Source organism: Lactuca virosa, chromosome 9, assembly GCF_052849685.1.
Source record: "Lactuca virosa cultivar CGN04683 chromosome 9, Lactuca_virosa_CGN04683_v6, whole genome shotgun sequence".
NCBI lineage: Eukaryota > Viridiplantae > Streptophyta > Magnoliopsida > Asterales > Asteraceae > Lactuca > Lactuca virosa.
Genome location: NC_136434.1, coordinates 166,820,881 through 166,842,901, shown reverse-complemented (window position 1 = coordinate 166,842,901; position 22,021 = coordinate 166,820,881). Strand labels below are relative to the sequence as shown.

Here is a 22,021-nt window from a genome sequence, read left to right as displayed (position 1 = left end):
AGTTTTCAAAGTAACTAAGATTGGGTATTAATAAGAGTTTAGTTACTTAGTATTTATCATTAATACTTTTAATGAAAGGAGAATTATAGTCCTTGTCCTACCCGTTCGGCTAACGACCCTCCACCAGTCAAGGAAGCGGTGTGTGAGAGTGGACACCCATTAAACTGTCATTTTATAGGCAGTAAGCTTATACCCCCATTATAGACCGGCTTCGTGAATGAGGCCTACTAACGGTAAGACTGACTTTACTCTTATACATATATATAAATATTATTAACTTATAATATTATAAAGTATAAGGGTTGAATTTTAACTTTTAAAATTCTAAGGGCTAACTTGGAATTAAAGTATTCATAAGTGAAAACTTTTCAAATTCCAAAACTTGAGGGCAAGTTTTGAAACTATTCAAAACTAATTAATTCAATAACTTATGAGTTTAAAGTAGTTTTAATTAAAAAAAAACTCTTCAAGTTCCATAACTTGAGGACAAGTTATGGAAGACTTTAAACTAATTAATAAAAAAAATAACTTTTTTTTTATTGTAACTTATGGAACTAATTAAGGTTACACTTTTTTTTTTAATTTAATGAAGAGACTCTTGAACCTCCATAACTTGAGGACAAGTTATGGAGTCATAAAACCATTTAATTAGAACTAGACTCTTCATTTTGTAACCTTTGCCAACTTTTATGAGTTTTATGATTCTTAAATGTGACTTTTCATATAACTTGAGGACAAGTTACAAAAACACACTTTGGAATCAACTCTTAGATTAAAATGGATTGAAAACAACTATTTCACACAACTTTTCTATTAATCTAAGAACCTCATAAGAACAAGATAATTCAAATCATCAATCTTCAAGAAATTAGCATGAACATACAAACTAATACAAATCTTGAAATTATGACAATTATCTTAGAAATTGGATTAGCATGAACATTACCACATCAAAAACAAGTTTATAAGTCCAAAAACATCTTAGGGTAATGTTCCTAGTCCAATTCCAACCAAAACAATCGAATATATGCATCCAACTCGATTTTTCAGCTACTTTTGCAAGTATAACAAGAAAACAAGCCTAGGCTCTGATACCACTGTTGGGTTATGAGCATTCTAACACTCCTAAGTGTACATGCAACCCTAAATACCTTGGATCTATGTTTTCTCTATTATACATACAATTATGAACATCCAAGGTATTATCCTAATCTAGCATACAAAATAATAAATATAACAAGATACAATACATACCTCTTTGATGTAGAATGTCTTCATGAAGCTTGAGTGCCTAGTGCCCCAAGTGTGACACCTCAAATGGTTCACACAACACCAAATACACTTGGAATAACTTGAGAGAAACTTGAACACTCCTTGAAATCGTCTAGCCCTCACACTCACACATTAGTGCACGATTTCTTGAGTCATGGGATTCTTTTATATGGTGGCTATTAGGGTTACACCATGTAACTCATAACTTTACCCATTCCTTATGCTCCATGGATTTTAACCTCCATGGAGTATCCATGGGTCACCCCATGGACTTAGTCCAACATAAGGAATCTTGGATCACAAGCCCACATATATAAGAATGAATGATTTACACAATCAACCCATATATTTAATTAGTCTCCTTTTGATCACTTAATTAATTCCAAATTAAGTCTTGATCAATACTAATTAAATAACCTTATTAATATATTAGAACTTATAATATATTAACCAACCTTAAGTATTATTTCTCTCATTATAGTCTATCCAAATGCATGATGCCATGCAACCCAAATGGACCATGCCGGGTCGGGTCAAGTCTTACCAATTATAGTTATGGACTTAGACATTAATCCAACAGTATGAACAACTCATCGAGTTCATCTTCAACATAAGGAGATTGCCTTGGACTCGCCGAGTCTGTTCTAGCACTCGTCGAGTCCCATGAACTCCAGGTCTAAAAACTAAGTCTAATGCGTTGGGTCACTCTTTCTGTCCTGCTACAACCCTTCTAACACCCAACTGAGTTCTTTGGCCCTCAACAAATGTGGGACTCAAAGCCTTGGACTCGTCGAGTCCCAAGAACGGACTCGCCGAGTCGATAACGTCCACTCCCTAAATCCTCGATTTCTGATGTACAACACTTGACCAAATGATAGATCTAAGCTCCTTCAATCGATCTAGCACGTAAAGTTACAAACTTTACGTGTATGCATGGGACTTTGAGCTCAAAAGGACATAAAATAAGCTCTTATGATGCATGGGACCTTAGATGGGTGCAAAAGCAACCCCTAACTGCCTTGTGACTCCCTTAAAGACTTGATTCCGAAGTCTCAACCCCCAACCATGTTTGCAATCATGGTTGGTTACCAAAAATGGCTTATAAAAGCCCTAAGTCTCCCCAAAAGGGATCTATCAAATGAAAGAGCAAGGTTACAGCTTTATACCTCCAATGAACCGTGGAAGATGCACAAACTCGGTTTCCCCTGGTCTTCACTTGTTTTCTCAAGCTTTTCCCTTCCTCCTTATGGACACAACTAGCAAGATCCACCAAAATGCTTTAGTTCTTCTCAAAAACGGCTAGGGTTTGCTTATGGGGAGTTCTGGAAGCATTGGGGACGAAAAGGAGGCTGAAGAAGTGGTTTAAATAGGGTGCCAACCCTCATCTAGGGTTTTTGTCCGGACATCGCCTACTCGCCGAGTCCGGACGCGGACTCGTCGAGTAGGTCATTAAACTTCTGTGTCCAATACGCTCCGACTCGATGAGTTGGACCTCAACTCACCGAGTCCAAGGCCAAAATGCAAAATACAACAAAATAAATTACATACGAGGAACCGAGTGCTACAGTAAGACCAAGTAGATGTTTGGCCCCAATTTGGAAAATTAGGCCATATAATGGGCTTTGGTCCATTGGTTGACTATTGGGCCTATGGAGTGTGAGTTGGACCTTGGGCTTGGAACCCAATTATTAATTGGGTGTTGTTTTGATGTTGACAGCTCGGGAATTTGTCAACCAACAGCTGGAGTTTTATCCACGGAACGTCAGCAGTGTGAGGTGAGTTTCGCCTCACTATACCCGTGGGTCTAAGGGACCAAGCCCGACCCACTAGTATTGATTATCTGCTAGTAGAGGGATGCCCTAGGGACCGTATATATTCATGTAGGATAGACTGAGCACTCTTGATCTAAGCTCTCTTACATGTTCCTTATTTGGTTGTGGTTTTAGAGTAGGGTCACCTATCCGGGTGACTATTTTACCTCTGAGTATATACGGTTATGCATTTCTTGGATTGTTGATATTTAGTATGTTGTTATGCTGTAGTGATCTAGTAGATCTGTGTTCTGGTATTGAGTATACTGTTATGCTGTAGTAATCTGCTAGATCTGTGTTCTGGTATTGAGTATGCTGATATGCTGTAGTGATTAGTTAGATCTGTCTCCTGGTATTGAGTATGTTGCTTTGTGGCAACAACCTGTTGTAACATCCTAATTTTCAAGTAGCTTCAAATTCATCCCTCGGATTTGAATTATGTCACTTTTGGCCCTTGGTTTGGAAGGAAGCAGAAAGAAAGGACCAAGCATGAAAAGGTGGCAACTGGTTGAGTACGCCCAACGTAAGCTGGGGTACGCCCAGTGTAGAAGGTTTAATGATCGCGGGTGCGGGAGGAGTACGCCCAACGTACTCTCAAAGATCCTAAACCCTAATTTGGGGGCTAGCCGCTATATAAGGAACATTATGGCTCAAACCCTAGCCTCCTTATCAGCCTCCCCAACCTCAGAAAAACCCTAGAACGTCTCATCCCTTCATTCTTGTGTGATCTTGATCTTGAGAGGCCATCTTGGTGTTTTTAAGCTTGGAAATTTCATTGGAGTTGAACATATTAGGTCGACTTATACATCCTAATCTGAATCCTTTATTAGGTTATTGCATAGTTGAAGAAGAGAAACTCTTGGTTTACAAGTACTAGCCCAATGGAACTTTATCATCAACATTGCATAATGACAGGAGCTTATTATTTCTTGCTTCTATGAAAGAATCAAGAGATGTTAAGAGAGGGCCAACAACAGACTGCAACTGATAATTTGTTGGAGGTGATGGTGATTGTCGGAGTGCCGGAGGTGATGGTGGTTGCAATATATTTGAACTAGAGATGGTTGGATGAATGTGGGTGAGAGGGACCATTTTAAGTCAATGTGGTAATGTGAAAACTAATTTGCATTTACATTAGCAATATAGTGGATGAGAAAACCGAGTCCAACTTATTTATTCAAGGACAAAATTATACGATTTTTGTCGAACATAATGTTAAATCTAAATTTTTTAAATGATAGTGATTGTTTTGTATAAAGTATAAACACCATGATTTAATTTTTATTTTTTACTTTTTTTTAATTGGCGACGTTGAATAGTTCGACGTACGTATCTTACAAGTAACATTGACGAAGACCAAATTGAAGTATTGAACTATGGAAGTCAAGTCCTTAGACCTTACGGTTAGTGATGGCAGATCAGTGTTCCTTTCGTCAAACTTGTTCACTATTATTATCTGTTGAACGCACTGAATGAACAAAAAATCAAACATTTTGAAATGGTAAAAAAGAAACTTCTCTGATGCCGACATATGAACTTTTTTCGTCTCTCTCCAACTTCAAGTCAAGTCTTCGTTCTTCAGTCTGGTACGTCATTATCGATTATCTATTTGATATAGCCGCGTGAAAATTTTCCTACATCATGGCATTTTTAACTAAAACTTCACGCTTCATTTTCATGCAATTATAACGATTACATACTCTGTTTTGTTCTGGGGTAAGCTTCAATTTCGAACTCTTTGAAATGGTCGTTGCATCTTAGATTGAGACATCTTAAAATTCTTCGTTTCCCTCAAAGTCAAGTCTCTATTCAATCTAGCTAGCACACTTACTATTGTTTAATTTATTTAATCCAGTGTAGATTTGGTCTCCCTTTCACATTTGATTTTTCATGAAATTGGGAGGACTATATACTCTGTTTCATTTAATCTAAGCTTCAATTTTAGTATATAAGGTTTCTAGTTGAGAAATTGAGTTAGATTAGCAAGATGGGTAGCATTTTAAGAAGTATATTACCGATTCGTTCTTCAAAACAGGATGAAGATGATGATGAATTCAATCCGGAGTACTCGTTTGCCATGGAGTATACTGGTCCTCCAGTTTCTTACGATATTCCTAGGGCAGTTCCCGTTGATGTTGCATATATTCCAACCGCTTCAGTTGTCTCCACACCTTTTACTTCTGGTAATCTGTCATTACCAGTTATTCATCCTGTTATTAAGAGAGAGCCTAAATCAATCTCCTCTGAAATCAAGGATACTTCTTTAGTATCCGGTTTGATTGTTCCTGATACACCACCAGAGGGAGAGGGAAGTTCTGCTTCATTAGGGTTTTCTGATAGTCAAGAGAATTCTCAAGAATTCTCCATGAGCTCAGAAGGTGATGGTTTGGATAACTATTGCCATGAGATTGTAGAGTTGTGTAATTCCAGTCAACAAGATGAAAACCAAAATGAAAGCCATGAAGAGATTTCAAGTTATGATAACAGAACTCAGGTTGTCACTTTCGGTGAACCCGAGTCCATTTCCATGGTTCAATCAGAAACTGATTACAGTCAGACTCAGACAGGAGTGGTGGTTCAAGAAAGGCGGCATGCAAGTTCTCAGGTCAAAAAAGGGTTATGTCACCGATGTCTTAAGGGCAATAGGTTCACCAGTAAAGAGTTTTGCATTGTTTGTGATGCAAAATATTGTAGCAAATGTGTGTTGAGAGTAATGGGGTCAATGCCAGAAGGTAGAAAGTGCATTTCTTGTATTGGGTATCCGATTGATGAGTCTAATCGAGGGCATATAGGGAAATGTTCAAAGGTCCTTAAGCAATTGCTCACTGATTTTCAAGTGAAACAAGTCATGGGTTTTGAAGAATCCTGTCAGATAAACCAACTCCCGTATTGGCTTGTTATCGTTAATGGCAAACCTCTTTCTTTAGAAGAAGTTGTTCAATTACGATCATGCCCCTACCCACCACAAAGACTTAGACCAGGAAGCTATTGGTATGATAAACTGTCCGGCTATTGGGGAAAGGTAACTGTTTACAAAATCAGATATATGTATGTTGTACATTGTTGAATATGTTTTGGATTTTGGATTTATGTTTAAAATAATAATTAATAAATTTGGTAAAATGATGAACAGGAAGGGGATAAGCCTAGCCAGATTATTACTCCTCAACTGTCTCTTGGTGGTTCAATCATGGAAAATGCTAGCAATGGAAACACAAAAGTAAAGATAAACAATCGGGTCATCACTAACACAGAGCTCATAATGTTAAAGGTCAGTGTCCTTCAAATTTTGGTCAACATTACTTATTCTTTGGTCAATTTTTAACTTTCTTGAAAATATGCAGTTTGTGGGGATCAATTACAAAGATTGCACTGATTTTTGGGTAGGTCCTGATGGATCAGTTCTAGAAGAGGGACAGAAACAAGTAAAGGGGAATATGTGGGAAAAGGTTTGTAGCTTTTATATATTTGAGCTTTTTATCCTTTTTTTTTTTCAATTCGGATGCTGACTAGGACAAATTGGGTTTCAGCCAGGAATCAAGATGGTGTGTTCTATCTTGTCTTTGCCAATGCCACCCAAATCTTTTATGTCATCCGAGGACGAAACGGTCAACAATGGCAGTAAAATTATGCAGAAAAACATTGATATAAAACCGCTAACTAAAATACTTTTAGTTGGTCAAGATCAATCTGGGACAAGTGCTATATATAAACAGGTAAAACAACAGTAAAAATAAATCTTTTTTAAGTATTTTGCATACCCTTTTCATGATAATTGAGTTCTTGAACATAAATGTTTTCTTTTTATCAGGCCAAGACTCTTTACAAAATCCCATTTTTGGAAAATGAGCGTGAAGAACTCAAGTCTTTGATACAAAGAAACTTGTATCTTTATATAAGTATTTTGCTCGAGGGGCTTATAAAATTTGAAGAAGAATATTCAATACAAATCAGGAACAAACTAGTTGATCAACCTGGTACTTCAGGTATGATGAGTGGAATTGATAATAAAAAAAAGTTGAAGAATTTAATATCTACTTAAAAAATTTTATAATCTGAAGCTTCTTTATTCAGCCGCAGGGGGTTCGATTGAAAACATATATTCCTTAAGTACAAAACTGAAAAATTTCTCCGATTGGCTTCTTGAAATTGTGAAGTCAGGCAATCTGGGAACTGTTTTTCCAGCTGCAACCCGTGAGTATTCAGGGGTAGTTGAGGAATTATGGAAAGATAAAGCATTTCAAGCAGCATATGCTAGAAGAAGTGAACTTGGTGCATTCCCAATAGTTGCTGATTATTTCTTACCTCGGGTATATTTTTTACATTGACAAATCCAGTTCAGAAAGATTGTTTGTTCAGAACAAAATTTAAAAATCATGTATTTTTTTAGGCTGTTGAAATCTCGAGTACAAATTATGAGCCTTCTGATGTTGACATTTTATATGCTGATGGCATTTCATCTTCAAATGGACTTACTTCAATGGAGTTCTCAGTTCCCTCTTCATTTACAAATAGCTACATGGAGGTTACTGAGCACAACAACCCTCCACTGCAAAGGTTAGCAACTTACTTTCTTTAATTTTTTTTATTCTACTTTCATTTCTTCTTATTACAACATTCTCCTTTAAAAATCCTAAAAAGAAAGTTGAAAGTATAATCCTAGTATAATAGAATGAAACGAAAGTAAATTGTTGTTTTTGTATTTCCACAGGTATGAATTGATCCGAGTGAACTCAAGCAACCTAGGAGATAATTGTAAATGGTTAAGCATGTTTGAAGACGTTGACTTAATCCTCTATTGCGTTGACCTTACTTCCTATGATGAATTTTACATAGACAACAATTTAATGCTCAAGAACAAGATGTTAGAAAGCAAAAACCTCTTCAAAACCATGGTCACACATCCAAGATTCAAAGACAAAGCATTCCTTTTAATTCTCAACAAATTCGATCTTTTAGAAAACAAGATTAAAACCAGACCACTCACGGAATGTGAATGGTTTCATGATTTCAATCCGTTTATAAGCAACCATACAAACAATAACAATAACAATAACAGTAACAATAATAATGATTCGTGTGTAGCACAGTATGGTTTTCAGTATGTGGCGGCTAAGTTTAAGAGGTTGTTTGGTGAGTTGACCGGGCGGAAATTGTATGTGACACCGGTGACCGGGTTGGAAGGGGATAGTGTTGATGCTGCTCTTAGGTATGGGGGTGAGGTTTTGAGATGGGTGGATGAAGAAAATAAACCTAAGTCTAGTAATAATGAGTGGTCTTCTGAAAGTGTGGAAACCAGTTCATAAGGTGGTGAGAATTCATAAATGAGGTCTCCCGTCTGGGTATCACATTTTTTTGTTATGTAGATAATGTGATTTACCTATCATTGTATTTATTGTTTTGTTTTTGAAGTAATGGGAAATTGTAAAAAATGATTAATGATAATTTGATAAGTAATTGGTAAAGAAGACAAATTTAAGTTGATAAACCATAGCGGTTAACTTAACATGCATGGTTCGATGAATATGATGTATGTTTATGTTTATAGGGGTATCAAGTTTTACCACAGTCCATCTATTTCCTCTTATGAGAATTTGGTCAAAAAAATCAGATGATAAGGAAAATCTTATTTATTAAAATAACAAAATAATAAGGTCTGAGTTCCTTAAAAAACAAGAGAAAATTATAATCTAGTCATTTTTTCTAATGACTTATCCATTTTTAGTTAATAATTAACATTTATCTCAAAATAACCACCCAAACCCTACGTAATTTTAATGGTCTATTGTTTCGCCTTAAAACCTACGATTTCGGCCTTTACGATATAGGATTTTTTTTTTCAAAATTACATATGAAACTGCAGACCTCTAAATGTCTACAGTTTGCTCTGACAAGTCTACGGTTTCCCAAAAAGTAGATATAAAATAGTCTACTGTTTCGTCAAAAAGCTACGGTGTACAAACAATCAATGCACAAAGCGTGCATTAGGGATGAAAGTGGGTCCAAACCCGGACCCAGAAAACCAGGAACCGGTTAACGAGATTTTGTAGAACCGGAAACTGAACCGATATATAGGAACCGGTTCCGGTTCAGTTCCGAGTACGACACCGGGTAAAGTGGGTCTAGAACCGGAAAACCCGGAAACATCAAAGTGGGTAGGTTGGAACCGGATAAAGTGGGTTTAGAACCGGAAAACTCGGAAAAATCGGAATTTTTTGGTAATTACTTACTACTTAGTGGGTTGAACTTTGACAATTTTCATATTGATATCCCGACTTTGAGGGACTGTAACTCATTGAATATGAAACCAAAATTGACAAAATTATAGTCTAAAATCATGTACAAACTCTAAACTACACTCTAGAAAAAACCGCATGTCAATCCGGTTTTAAACGAATGAGATATGCATGTGTTAACATTTTCACAGAATACAAAGTACAAAAACAAATAGCTGAAAAGTTGAAAATTTTCAGTTTTGATATCCCAACTTCGGGGGACTATAAATCATTGAATATTAAACAAAAAATGACAAAATTATAGTCTAAACTCATGTACAAACTCTAAACTACAAGTTGGAAAAACCACATGTCAATCCGACTTCAAACTCAGGTTGTCACTTTCGGTGAACCCGAGTCCATTTCCATGGTTCAATCAGAAACTGATTACAGTCAGACTCAGACAGGAGTGGTGGTTCAAGAAAGGCGGCATGCAAGTTCTCAGGTCAAAAAAGGGTTATGTCACCGATGTCTTAAGGGCAATAGGTTCACCAGTAAAGAGTTTTGCATTGTTTGTGATGCAAAATATTGTAGCAAATGTGTGTTGAGAGTAATGGGGTCAATGCCAGAAGGTAGAAAGTGCATTTCTTGTATTGGGTATCCGATTGATGAGTCTAATCGAGGGCATATAGGGAAATGTTCAAAGGTCCTTAAGCAATTGCTCACTGATTTTCAAGTGAAACAAGTCATGGGTTTTGAAGAATCCTGTCAGATAAACCAACTCCCGTATTGGCTTGTTATCGTTAATGGCAAACCTCTTTCTTTAGAAGAAGTTGTTCAATTACGATCATGCCCCTACCCACCACAAAGACTTAGACCAGGAAGCTATTGGTATGATAAACTGTCCGGCTATTGGGGAAAGGTAACTGTTTACAAAATCAGATATATGTATGTTGTACATTGTTGAATATGTTTTGGATTTTGGATTTATGTTTAAAATAATAATTAATAAATTTGGTAAAATGATGAACAGGAAGGGGATAAGCCTAGCCAGATTATTACTCCTCAACTGTCTCTTGGTGGTTCAATCATGGAAAATGCTAGCAATGGAAACACAAAAGTAAAGATAAACAATCGGGTCATCACTAACACAGAGCTCATAATGTTAAAGGTCAGTGTCCTTCAAATTTTGGTCAACATTACTTATTCTTTGGTCAATTTTTAACTTTCTTGAAAATATGCAGTTTGTGGGGATCAATTACAAAGATTGCACTGATTTTTGGGTAGGTCCTGATGGATCAGTTCTATAAGAGGGACAGAAACAAGTAAAGGGGAATATGTGGGAAAAGGTTTGTAGCTTTTATATATTTGAGCTTTTTATCCTTTTTTTTTTTTCAATTCGAATGCTGACTAGGACAAATTGGGTTTCAGCCAGGAATCAAGATGGTGTGTTCTATCTTGTCTTTGCCAATGCCACCCAAATCTTTTATGTCATACGAGGCCGAAATGGTCAACAATTCATAAATGAGGTCTCAAGGTTAAGTATGTGGATATTGTGATTTACCTATCATTGTATTTATAATTTCGTTTTGAAGTAATGGGAAATTGTGAAAAATGATTAATGTTAAAGTGGAGTAATTACTAAAGAAGACAACTTTAAGGGGGTGTTTGGGATTGGTTAGAGTGCTTATAAACTTATTAGAGTTTGGCACCGGCCAATAATAAGAAGATTTTAGTGTTTGGATGGGTAAAAACAATAAACATTTATTTGCTTGAATAAGGAGCTTTCAATAAGTTGGTTCATCCTTATTTGAAACTCCTTATTAGAATAGGACATCTAATTAGGTGTTGTTTGATAATCTAGACTAAAACCGAGTAAGAGGGTATAAGACCAAATCAGAGACGAAAAATATGGTATTAAACTGTTTGAATCTAATCACACAATTAAACAGTCACTTTATTTGTTTTTAACCTATTCTGATCATCTTATGAAACTCCATCATGAGATTATTTTATCCTATTTATCTTTCTTTTTACTGACCAGTTAATTGACCTTAATTGAGTGATAATATTAAACCTAAAGATGTTAAACATATTGATTAACTATGCGAATATTCGTACGTTGCATATAATCTAATAAAATATTTTGTTATCATGAATAATTAAAATAATTAAACTAAATTTTTTTTACTATTATTATTTTTTAATTATTATTGAAATTAATACGTTTGAGATAGATATTTTATACTCTTTATCAACCATAGTATATATCAAGGTTGTAGAAATCGCTCGACGTAGGCTAATCGGTGGACTGGGTCAAAGGATTAATCGGCTAGGCAGGGATTAATCAGGGACCATTAATTATTAAAAATATTTATAAATTAATAAATATAACATTAATCCTAAAAATATAAAATTAAATATAACATTATAATTAAACAAAATCATTAAAAAATTAATAAATATAACATTATAATTGAACAAAATTATTAAAAAATTAATAAATATAACATTATAATTGAACAAAATTATTAAAAAATTAGTAAATATAACTATCTCCAAACATTGAAGCCATTTTCATGGCCAAATTTGCAGCCATTTCTCTTCTATGAAAATAAGGCATCAACCTCAAACTATCAGGCATGTTTCCAATCTCAGACATCAATTTTTCCATATCCTCAACTTCAAACATGATTCCACCTTCATCATCATCATCATCAAAATCATTACCTTCATTTGAATTTCATTATCAATTTCTTCTAGCAATTTGGATGTTGATGTTGAAGGCTGCATATCTCCCGTGACTTCTCTTTCATTCTTGATATTTGATTCTATGGTATCATCTTTAGTTGCAAAAACCCATGATGTCAAATTTGTTCCTAATGCATAACAAGATGTCAAATTTCCCAATATCATTGCGGGCAACACTTGAGAACTTCATTTAAGCATTTTATCGAACACATGGCGGGCATGAAAAGTAGCGTCCGATTTGAACTGATGAGACTAGAAAATTTTACCCAGGATCAGTTATAGTGTCCCATTTTATCGTACAGCTGCACAGGTTTGATAATTGAGTTTGATAATTAAATATAAAGAGGTTTGATAATCGAGTTATGCAGAGGTTTGATAATCGAATACAAGCACCTCAGGACAAATGGAAGGCGAGCTTGAAATCAGATATGGTTTGCTGAAATCTTATTGAGTTTGAATGTTAATTCGATCAACAATAGAAACATGAAAAATGAAATCAGATGGAACATATCTATAATAAATCAAAACTTGTTAAGGGAAGAAAGAACGTTCAGTTAAGATGAATCAAGAATCAGAACGAATCGACAATTAAGTCATCATCCATTGGGTTCGATACTTGAGAACTCATAGCAAAAAAAATAGCAAAGTCGGTACTTGAGAACTCGTGGCAAAAGATGATTATTGATTCCAGATTAAGCGATTATTTATTGTTGATTGGGTTCGGTACTTCATCAGGGGAGGAGTAGTCGAGCAGGGGAGGAGACGAGCCATCAAGAAAATTGGGGGAAGAACGAGATGCAAAGAACATATATGAAAGAGTAAAATGTGACATCCCCATTTTCACGGCCAAAAAAGACCGATTTGTTTATGTTTTATTTTGAAAATCAGAGTAACCTTTTAAAGAAAAGTGTTGCGGAATTTATTCCTAGAAAAACATGATAAATACGTTATCAAAGCATTTCCGAAGAAATGTATTTTTATTCATTTTAAAACATTGGGATGTCATCGTCAATACAGAAACATAAGCATAAACAAAACTTACATTCATTATCACTAGTGATTTATATCTCCTTAATCCCTCGGTATAATGTAACCTCATATCGACACCTGTGATACAAATAAACTGAGTGGGTCAGGTTGGGAAACCTGGTGAGTACATAGGGTTTTCAACCCACAATAATATAATTATTATGTTTAATCATCAAACAATTAACCCAATTACCCATCCCCATTATCTTCTTTACTCTTAAGGATTTACCCTAAGAATCAGCTATTCCTCGTTCATTCTTTCCTAAGGATTATCCTAAGGAATCGGCACGAAGTCCATTGTCGCCACAGTTTATACAACAGGTACTAAGTCTATAGTCACCAGGGTTTAGGCACTAAGTCTGCATAGTCGCCAGGGTTTATACAACAGGCACTAAGTCCATAGTCGTCAGGGTTCAGGCACTAAGTCTGCATAGTCGCCAAGGTTCAGGCACTAAGTCTACATAGTCGCCAGGGTTTAACAGTATTGTTTTCGAGAGTCCACTCGCAATACATGTCAATGGGTTTTTAGAGTACAACACCTACAGATTGCGAGCCTGCTAGAGTTCCACTTGACTGTCTATAATAATCTGTGGTTGTCATCCATACTCTGCTAGATGACGGAGCCAACGCTTGGGTAAAAGGCTTCTCTCATTGTTCACCTCTCACCCTAATCTCATGGTCTATATCATCTCTTATCTCATCATCCAACTCATATTTCATCTACCCATGTTTTACCTAACATATTTTGTAGATATAAAATACATATACAGTTTAAATTATTTAAAACATGTATAAAATCGTTCATCCAACGTAGACAACAAGTATTCAGATAATACGCACACATAGCACGTAATTTATATAAAATACTTCATATCTATCTGTAAGATGAAAGTAACTATGCACTCACCTGTTAAGGTGGTGATTCCATACTCAGACAGTGCTTCGCTTAATTTATTTTCCTTCGACGAAACCTAGTATCATTACCACTAGATTTTAGTCTAATATTCATTGCTACTAATTATTAGTTTAGATTCATCATTAACTCAGAGTCCACTTCATGATCTATCAAGTAAGGATCAGCCAGGCAGGACAGTTGCGAGGCAGGACCATTTCGGCATATAGCTTTTCTGAAATCCAACAACCAAACCCAACGTGACCATTCTAGACACCTCTCCCGTAAGTAGTTCAATCAGTATAACGACTTTGAATCACTGATAAATTTTATTTATAGGTTCATAATAACGATATTATAAGCTATTTTTAAAGTAGGGTAGCATAACTTACTTAGCTAGGAGCCGGACTCTGCAGGGGCAGAACTTCGTCGCTGAATCTTTCTAAGAAAGATTCTTCTAGCGCTTCAGCGCTGACCTTACTATACTAAAAAATACAGAAAGAGAAGTCGAATCACGAGGGACCGAAATGCTCGGGGGATAAGAAGAGAAAGACTCTTGAATCAAGAGAATGGTGCAAGAAATATGAGAGCTAGAGGCTCTTATTTATAGTGATTGAATTTTCAAAAACTACCCTCCATAGTTACTTAATGACCTTATAGTTATATAAATGACTAAACACCCATTTATAATACTATTTTAAATAGATTTAATGATATTTGTACTAAACTAATGTCGAAAGTACTCAACACTAGTCTTATAACGACCGCATCGTCGATACCTTTCTAACGATATATACCTATGTATATATATGTATACGTATATATGATTAACACTTTATTTTAATACGTAAATGTGCTATTAAAAATTATAACTCGTTCATACGAACTCCGTTTTTGACGTTCTTTATATCCACGCTTAGCTATCGACAAGATATACAACTTTCGTTTAGACTCCGTCGGCTAGTTTTGAATTTATATTTTTGTCCATATTTTTATAAAACTAAATAATTTTGCTAAAATCATAACTCTCTCGTACGAACTCCGTTTTTGACATTCTTTTTCTCAAAATTCCTATTTTAAGGAGTACTACGATTTTCATTTTGGTCGCATTAGCTAAAAGTCAACCATTCTTTTCGTAGCTTTTTACGTCATACATTCGTTGTGCGCGGCTGACTTTTATATCTTATAAAAATCATATCTAATTCATACGGATTCGGATTTCGACGAAATTTATATTTTCGGGATCGGGACGACGTGTACTTCCTATATATATATATATATATATATATATATATATATATATATATATATATATATATATATATATATATATATATATATATATATATATATATATATATATATATATATGTTTTGGCGCACTTATTTTTACGATTTACGGACGATTCGAGTGATTTTTCCTATTTTATTATATTATAATAATCATGAAACATATAATATTCAAATAATTATTCTTTATTACGTCAAATAGGTTACAATTGTTGACTCTAACTATTACTTTGGTTAAGATTATTTATCCTAGATAATCTTCTATAAAAAAAATATTATTTTTTAACGCTTATTATATCTTCATTGACTAGCCCGAATCTGCGGGTGTTACATAAAAGTTTGAGCATCCCACATCGAAGCTAGAACATTCTATCAGGGAAAACATACTCTATATAAAGGGAATCCTCCTTACAAAAAAAACACAGGCAAGGCGGCTCCATAAGCTGGTGGGTCTTTTAAAGTCTTTTGGACCGATTAGGTCTGAGTTGGACCGGTTTGGTCTCAGTTGGGTCGGTTTTGACCGATATTGACCAATTCCGCCTAGCTTAACCCTCTAACCCCTATTCGTAGGCAGTTAGAGGCCGCCAAGCGTCTAGGTGCCGATTAATTGGCCGCCTAGACCGATTTTTACAACCATGGTGTATATATATATATATATATATATATATATATATATATATATATATATATATATATATATATATATATATATATAGGGGAGCGTTCAATCGAGAACATTTCTTATCGCGAGAACATTTGAGAACAAATTTGTACCACATAATTTCTTAATTAAAATTATAAAATATAATATTCATATAAATCAAAAAATAGTTACAAACAATTAAAACCCCAATAACTAACACCACTCACCACCCAACCAACACTACCCACCACCACCACCGCTCACCACCACCCATCACTAACCACCACCACCAACCACCACCCACCACCCATCACTACCCACCACCCACCACCACCCGCCACCACCATCACCACCCACCACCATCACCACCCAACCACCACCACCTGCCACCACCACCCACCTGCACCACCCATCACCACCGCCTACCACCACCACCCACAACCACTACCTACCACCCACCACCACCACCCATCACCACCACCACCCATGACCACCACCCATGACTACCCACCACCACCAACCACCACCCACCACCACCACCCGCCACCACCACCCATCACTAACCACCACCATCAACCACCACCCACCACCTATCACTACCCACCACCCACGACCACGACCACCACCACCCGCTACTACCATCACCACCCACCACCATCACCACCCAACCACCACCACCCCCACCACCACCCACCTCCACCACACCTAACCACCGCCCGCCATCACCACCAACAACCACTATCTACCACCCATCACCACCACACGTCACCACCACCCATCACTACCCACCTTCACCAACCACTACCCACCACCCATCACTACCCACCAGCCACCACCACCGACACCACCCACCACCAACCTACCACAACCACCACCCAGCACCACCAACCACCACCACCACTCAGCCCCACCAACCACCACCCACCACCCGCCACCCATCACTACCCACCACCCACCACCACCCGCCACCACCACCACACATCACCCACCACCACCCACCACCACCCGCCACCGCCACTACCCACCACCCACCCACCACCACCACCACCAACCACCACCCGCCACCACCATCACCACCCACCATCATCACCACTCAACTAGCACCACCCGCCACCACCACCCACCTCCACCCCCCAAAACCACCACCCATCACTATCAGCACCACTTGCAACCACCCACCCACCCACCACCACCAACACCACACACCACCACCACCCGCCTCCACCACCCACCGCCACCACCCCCACCCCCACCTACAAAGATTTGTTATTAGGTTTTTGATTCATTAGTTTTTCTCGTGTATATAATCACATGTGATTATATGTATCGAGTCACATGTGATTATATGTATCAAATCATATATGTGTAACATCCCAATTTTCAAGGCCAAAAATTTCATTTTTAAATTAAGTACTTCATAGGATAGTATACCAAAACATTGTCAGGGTTACATCAAATTATAAAAAAACCATAACTTCATGTCTCAAAACCACCATATCAAAAGTAATGAAAATCAGAGTACAATCCCAGAAACTCCATGCAGAAATCATGTGTGTGTGATGCGCTGCTACACCGTCGGCTCCTTCCCCTTGGACGAAGAGGTACCTGAAACTGTAAGCACAAAGCTTAGTGAGTTCCCCCATCATACCACATACCAAACAACATACATATTGTCGGGCAATTATGAGGTGCCCGACCGACCCATGTCAACTGTTCTGGGGTGCTGACCTACCCATGTCAAGCCATTCTGGGGTGCTGACCTACCCGTGTCAAGCCGTTTTAGGGTGCTGACCTACCCGTTTCTGGCCATTCTGGGGTGCCGACTACCCTCCGGTCTATCTCAACCGATCACGGGGACTATTTCACCCTCTACTGCTAGCATATAATATCATATCATAATCATACTGTCAGACATATCTGGGGCGTCCGACCTACCCATCGGTCCTAGCGACCGAATCGGGGACGATTCCCTCCTACTGATACTAACACATATAACACATCATGCTAGCATGCACACATATCAAACCAAAGCAAACCAGACAATTATTACCAAGACAATCGTCTCAACTAAACAACTACTAGTGGGCCGGCCTTGGTGCCTTATACCCACTTCTACTGGAAGGTAACTCACCTCGATGTCGTGTAGTGTCTGAAATGTCCTCGGCGTGAAAGTCGGCTCTCCTCGACTCCTCAATCCCTACATGACAACCCTTCTAAGTCAACATCCAGGGTCAACCCAATTCAATCAAAGCCAACATTGGTCAAAGTCAACATCCAGTTAACCTGACTCACGGAGTTGGTCTACCAACTCGTCGAGTCCATACTCCTTTAACTCGATACCACCCCCAACTCTACTCGTCGAGTCTAGCAAGAACTCGACGGGTTATCCTTCAATCATACCATAGGGACCATATTTAACCGACTCGCCGAGTTCATCCTTGAACTTTTCAAGTTCATCTCCCTCATATGAATGTGTCCAGTCTATGACTCGCCGATTTGTATGAACAACTCGTCGAGTCCATCTTCAAAGATTGGGAGATTGCCTTGGACTCGCCGAGTTGGCTCAAACACTCGTCGAGTCCCATGATTCCCAGGTCCCTTTAGGAGCCTACGCAACTGAGGGACCTTTCATCCTATCATCTAGTCCTTCGACAGAAAGGATTTGGTGGTCATTACACCCTGACTCGCCGAGTCCCAAGAACGACTCACCGAGTCCATCCTTGACCATTACTATACAGTCAATTTAAATGGGTCTTAACACACCAAAACCATAATTCTGGCCTCCTAATGTCCATTTTACACGTAAAGTTCCAAACTTGGTGCACATGCATGGGGTCTATGGCTCAAAAAGCCATAAAAGATGGTCTATAAGATGCATGGGGTGTTTATGGCAACAAAGTGGGCACCTTTATGCCATAAAGACTCCCAATAGCCCCAGATCTAAAGCACAAACTGACTTCCAACACTCAATCCCGAATACACCCTCTCTAAGACTTAGAAAATGGAGGAAATGGACCAAAATCAAGATCTACACAAAGAGTAGCTAAGGTTCAGCTTTATACGTCCAATAAGCTGGAAATGTGCCCAAAACTCTGGATCTTCCTGATTCCCCTTGATCTCACAAGTCTCCTCCTTATTTTCAAGCTTCAAACACACAAAGTAATGTTGGATTAGGTGTCTAAGTTCATAACTATTTCTGGGATGTACTTGACCCGATTAGCATGGTCCATTTGGGTTGCATGGCATCATGCATTTGGATAGACTAAAATGAGAGAAATAACACTTAAGGTTTATTAATATATTATAAGTTCTAATATATTAATAGTATTATTTAATTAGTATTGATCAAGAATTAATTTGGAATTAATTAAGTGATCAAAAGAAGACTAATTAAATATATGGGTTGATTGTGTAAATCATCCATACTTATATAGTGGGCTAATGCTTCATGGATTATCAAGTTGGGCTAAAACCCATAGGATGCTCCATGGATGCTCCATGGTGGTTATAGAACCCATGGGTCATGGAAATGAAAAGTCATGACAATTAGGGTTTACATGGTGTAACCCTAATTGTAACACACTATATAAGCATCCTTATGTTCACCAAAAATCGGCCATTAAGCATACAAGTGAGAGATAGCCAATTTTAGAAGTGTTCTATTTCTCTCAAGGTTATTCCAAGTGTATTTGGTGTTGTGTGAGACATTTGAGGCATCACACTTGAGGTGCTATGCTCACAAAGTTCTCAAGGAATCCAAGCAACTAAAGGTATGTATTTCTTAATAACTTTTATGTTTAAAAGTTCCCCATGTATGCTAGATAGGTTAAGAACCTTGGAAAAACAAATTTGCATGTATCATAGTAAAACATAGATCCAAGGTTTCTAGGGTTGCATGTACACCTTAGGAGTGTTAGAATGCTCAAAACCCTTCAGTGGTATCAGAGCCTAGATTTGTTTTCTTGATACTTGATGCTACATGTTTTTTCAAAAGTTGAAATTCTACATTTTTTGCATCTGACTGCTCACCACGACGTGGCAGTTTTTACCACGACGTGGTGATGCCCCTGTATGCAGAATTTCGGGGTTTTGGTTGGTATTGGATGATGATCATTACCCTAAATTGTTTTTTGAACCTTAAAACCTGGTTTTGATGTGGTAATGATTATGCTAATCCAATTTCAAAGGTTATTATCAAAATTTCAAGCTTTGTATGGTTTATTTATGATTCCTGAAATTGTTGATATGAACATTCATGAACTTATGAGTTTAGAAGATCATAGGAATTATTTGTAACTTGCTTTTTAGTTTAATTCTTGATCATTATGTGTTTTAATGGAATCCATAATTTGTCCTCAAGTTATGGATTACCAAAAGTCATTCTTTTAAAGTCCATTAAAGAAACACATAGGTTACATAAAATGAAAAGTCTCTCATTTTATTAGTCCATTAACTCATAAGTTATGAAAGATGAAAAGTTTTGAAAGTTACAAAACTTGCCCTCAAGTTTTGGAACATGTAAAGTCTCCTTAAAAACTTTAGTTCCAACACCTAGAATTTTAAAAGTTAAAATTCAACCCTTATACTTTATAATATTATAAGTTTTAATAATAATTATATATGTATAAGAAAAAGTCGTTTTACCATTAGTAGGCCTCATTCACGAAGCCGATCTATAAGGGGGGTATAAGGTTGTTGCCTATAAAATGGCAGCTTAATGGGTGTCCACTCTCACCCACCGCTTCCTTGATCGGTGGAGGGTCGTTAGCCGAACGGGTAAGACAAGGACTTTAAATCTTCATTAAAAGTATTAATGATAAATATAAAGTAACTAAATGTTTTTATAATTCCCAATCTTAGTTACTTTAGGAAAAATGTGAATAAGGTGCTAACCCATGAAATTACACTTTGCACTTTGCTTAAGTCGGTTAGTGGAGCGCGTGTGGTTAACCGACACACTAGCTGGACTTAACAAGGTAGGAAAAGGGTAACTTAATGTTTATCATAGTATCGATGGAGCGCGTGTGGTTAACCGGCACATCGATTGAGGGGTAAACATTAAGGGTACCAAGTAATTTACATGGTTACTTCACACCTTGTTTTGTGATCCTCGACATCCCAGTCACAAAACCTGAAGGGCACACTCGAGATTGAAACATGCCATTGAAAGTTCAATGAATCTCAAAAGATCTAGGAGTTTCAAATCCAATTAAAACCTAATAATTATTTCATTTTTTCCTGGTGGAAATTGGTGAATCGTCATTCACCTACCTTCAAATATTTTATAGCTTGGATTACGTCATCCCTCTTCTAAGTTATAAAATATTGTGTTGGGTCCTAGCCTTAATATTTCATATTGGGTGTTATATTAAGGACTTTAAATCAACTATCTTGAATATCTCCCAAAAGATGTCTGGTTCAGACAATTATGATCTTCCCAAAACTCTTGGAATAGGCTTTACTAATTAAGATGATGTCCCGTGACTGGATCATGGAAATCATACTTCAATTCCTCCACCTCCTCCAATCATTCTCCCTAACCCACAAGTTCTTGAATAGTTCAAAGGTCACTCAAGCCCTATTGGCAAGCAAGGTCTATATTTGATCACATCTTCGAGATGAAGTCACATATTGACAAGCCGGCAGAGTTGGGTGTCAAAGTCTTGAGGAAGTTGGTTGTTGAATCACTTTCTAAGTCTCATAGTGAGTGTCCTTTTGGGACTACTATGTAGAAGACTATGACATGACCCTTAATGATCTTATCTATTTGCTTGATGTTGCTGAATCAACAATGATTTGGAGCACTAGTAGAGAAAATTTGATTAAGAAGATCAACTTCCCAGACTTCAATGGACATTGACAATTGGTAACATTGGATATCCAGAAAAGCTTTGTCTTCCCAATGAAAGGGATCGCCCATAGTCAATTGGGTTGACCAAATGGTAAAGAGAAAGGCAAGTCTGAGATAGTTCAGTGCACCATCTCCAAAGGGTCCATATGGTTCTATTGCCAAAAAGGAAGGGTCATTGGTTGCAAAGCTGCCCTAACTACCTGAAAGATCTGAGAGAAGGTCTAGTCAGAAAGTTTGATTCTGCTTCAGGTAAGTCCACTATCTAAC

The 22,021-nt window shown here is 37.2% G+C and overlaps 1 protein-coding gene and 1 pseudogene across 4 annotated transcripts; both read left to right on the top strand.

Annotated features, from left to right (window-relative positions):
• Nucleotides 1-4,576: 4,576 nt before the first annotated feature.
• On the top strand, nucleotides 4,577-8,536 carry LOC145137942 (extra-large guanine nucleotide-binding protein 1-like). 4 transcript variants are annotated; one of them, XM_079072086.1, is made up of 9 exons: nucleotides 4,577-4,669; nucleotides 5,119-6,105; nucleotides 6,217-6,354; nucleotides 6,428-6,532; nucleotides 6,614-6,799; nucleotides 6,895-7,069; nucleotides 7,158-7,393; nucleotides 7,474-7,640; nucleotides 7,795-8,536. In XM_079072086.1, exons 2-9 carry the CDS (start codon nucleotides 5,161-5,163, stop codon nucleotides 8,387-8,389), a joined length of 2,547 nt encoding a protein of 848 aa, XP_078928212.1. In that variant the 5' UTR covers nucleotides 4,577-4,669; nucleotides 5,119-5,160; the 3' UTR covers nucleotides 8,390-8,536. The 4 variants fall into 4 exon arrangements, with proteins under 4 accessions (XP_078928212.1, XP_078928211.1, XP_078928210.1 ...); XM_079072087.1 differs by lacking the exon at nucleotides 4,577-4,669 and adding an exon at nucleotides 4,767-4,799; XM_079072085.1 differs by lacking the exon at nucleotides 4,577-4,669 and having other exon boundaries at nucleotides 4,690-6,105; nucleotides 7,164-7,393.
• Nucleotides 8,537-9,668: 1,132 nt separating this feature from the next.
• Nucleotides 9,669-10,608, top strand: LOC145139987 (extra-large guanine nucleotide-binding protein 1 pseudogene; annotated as a pseudogene).
• Nucleotides 10,609-22,021: the final 11,413 nt, after the last annotated feature.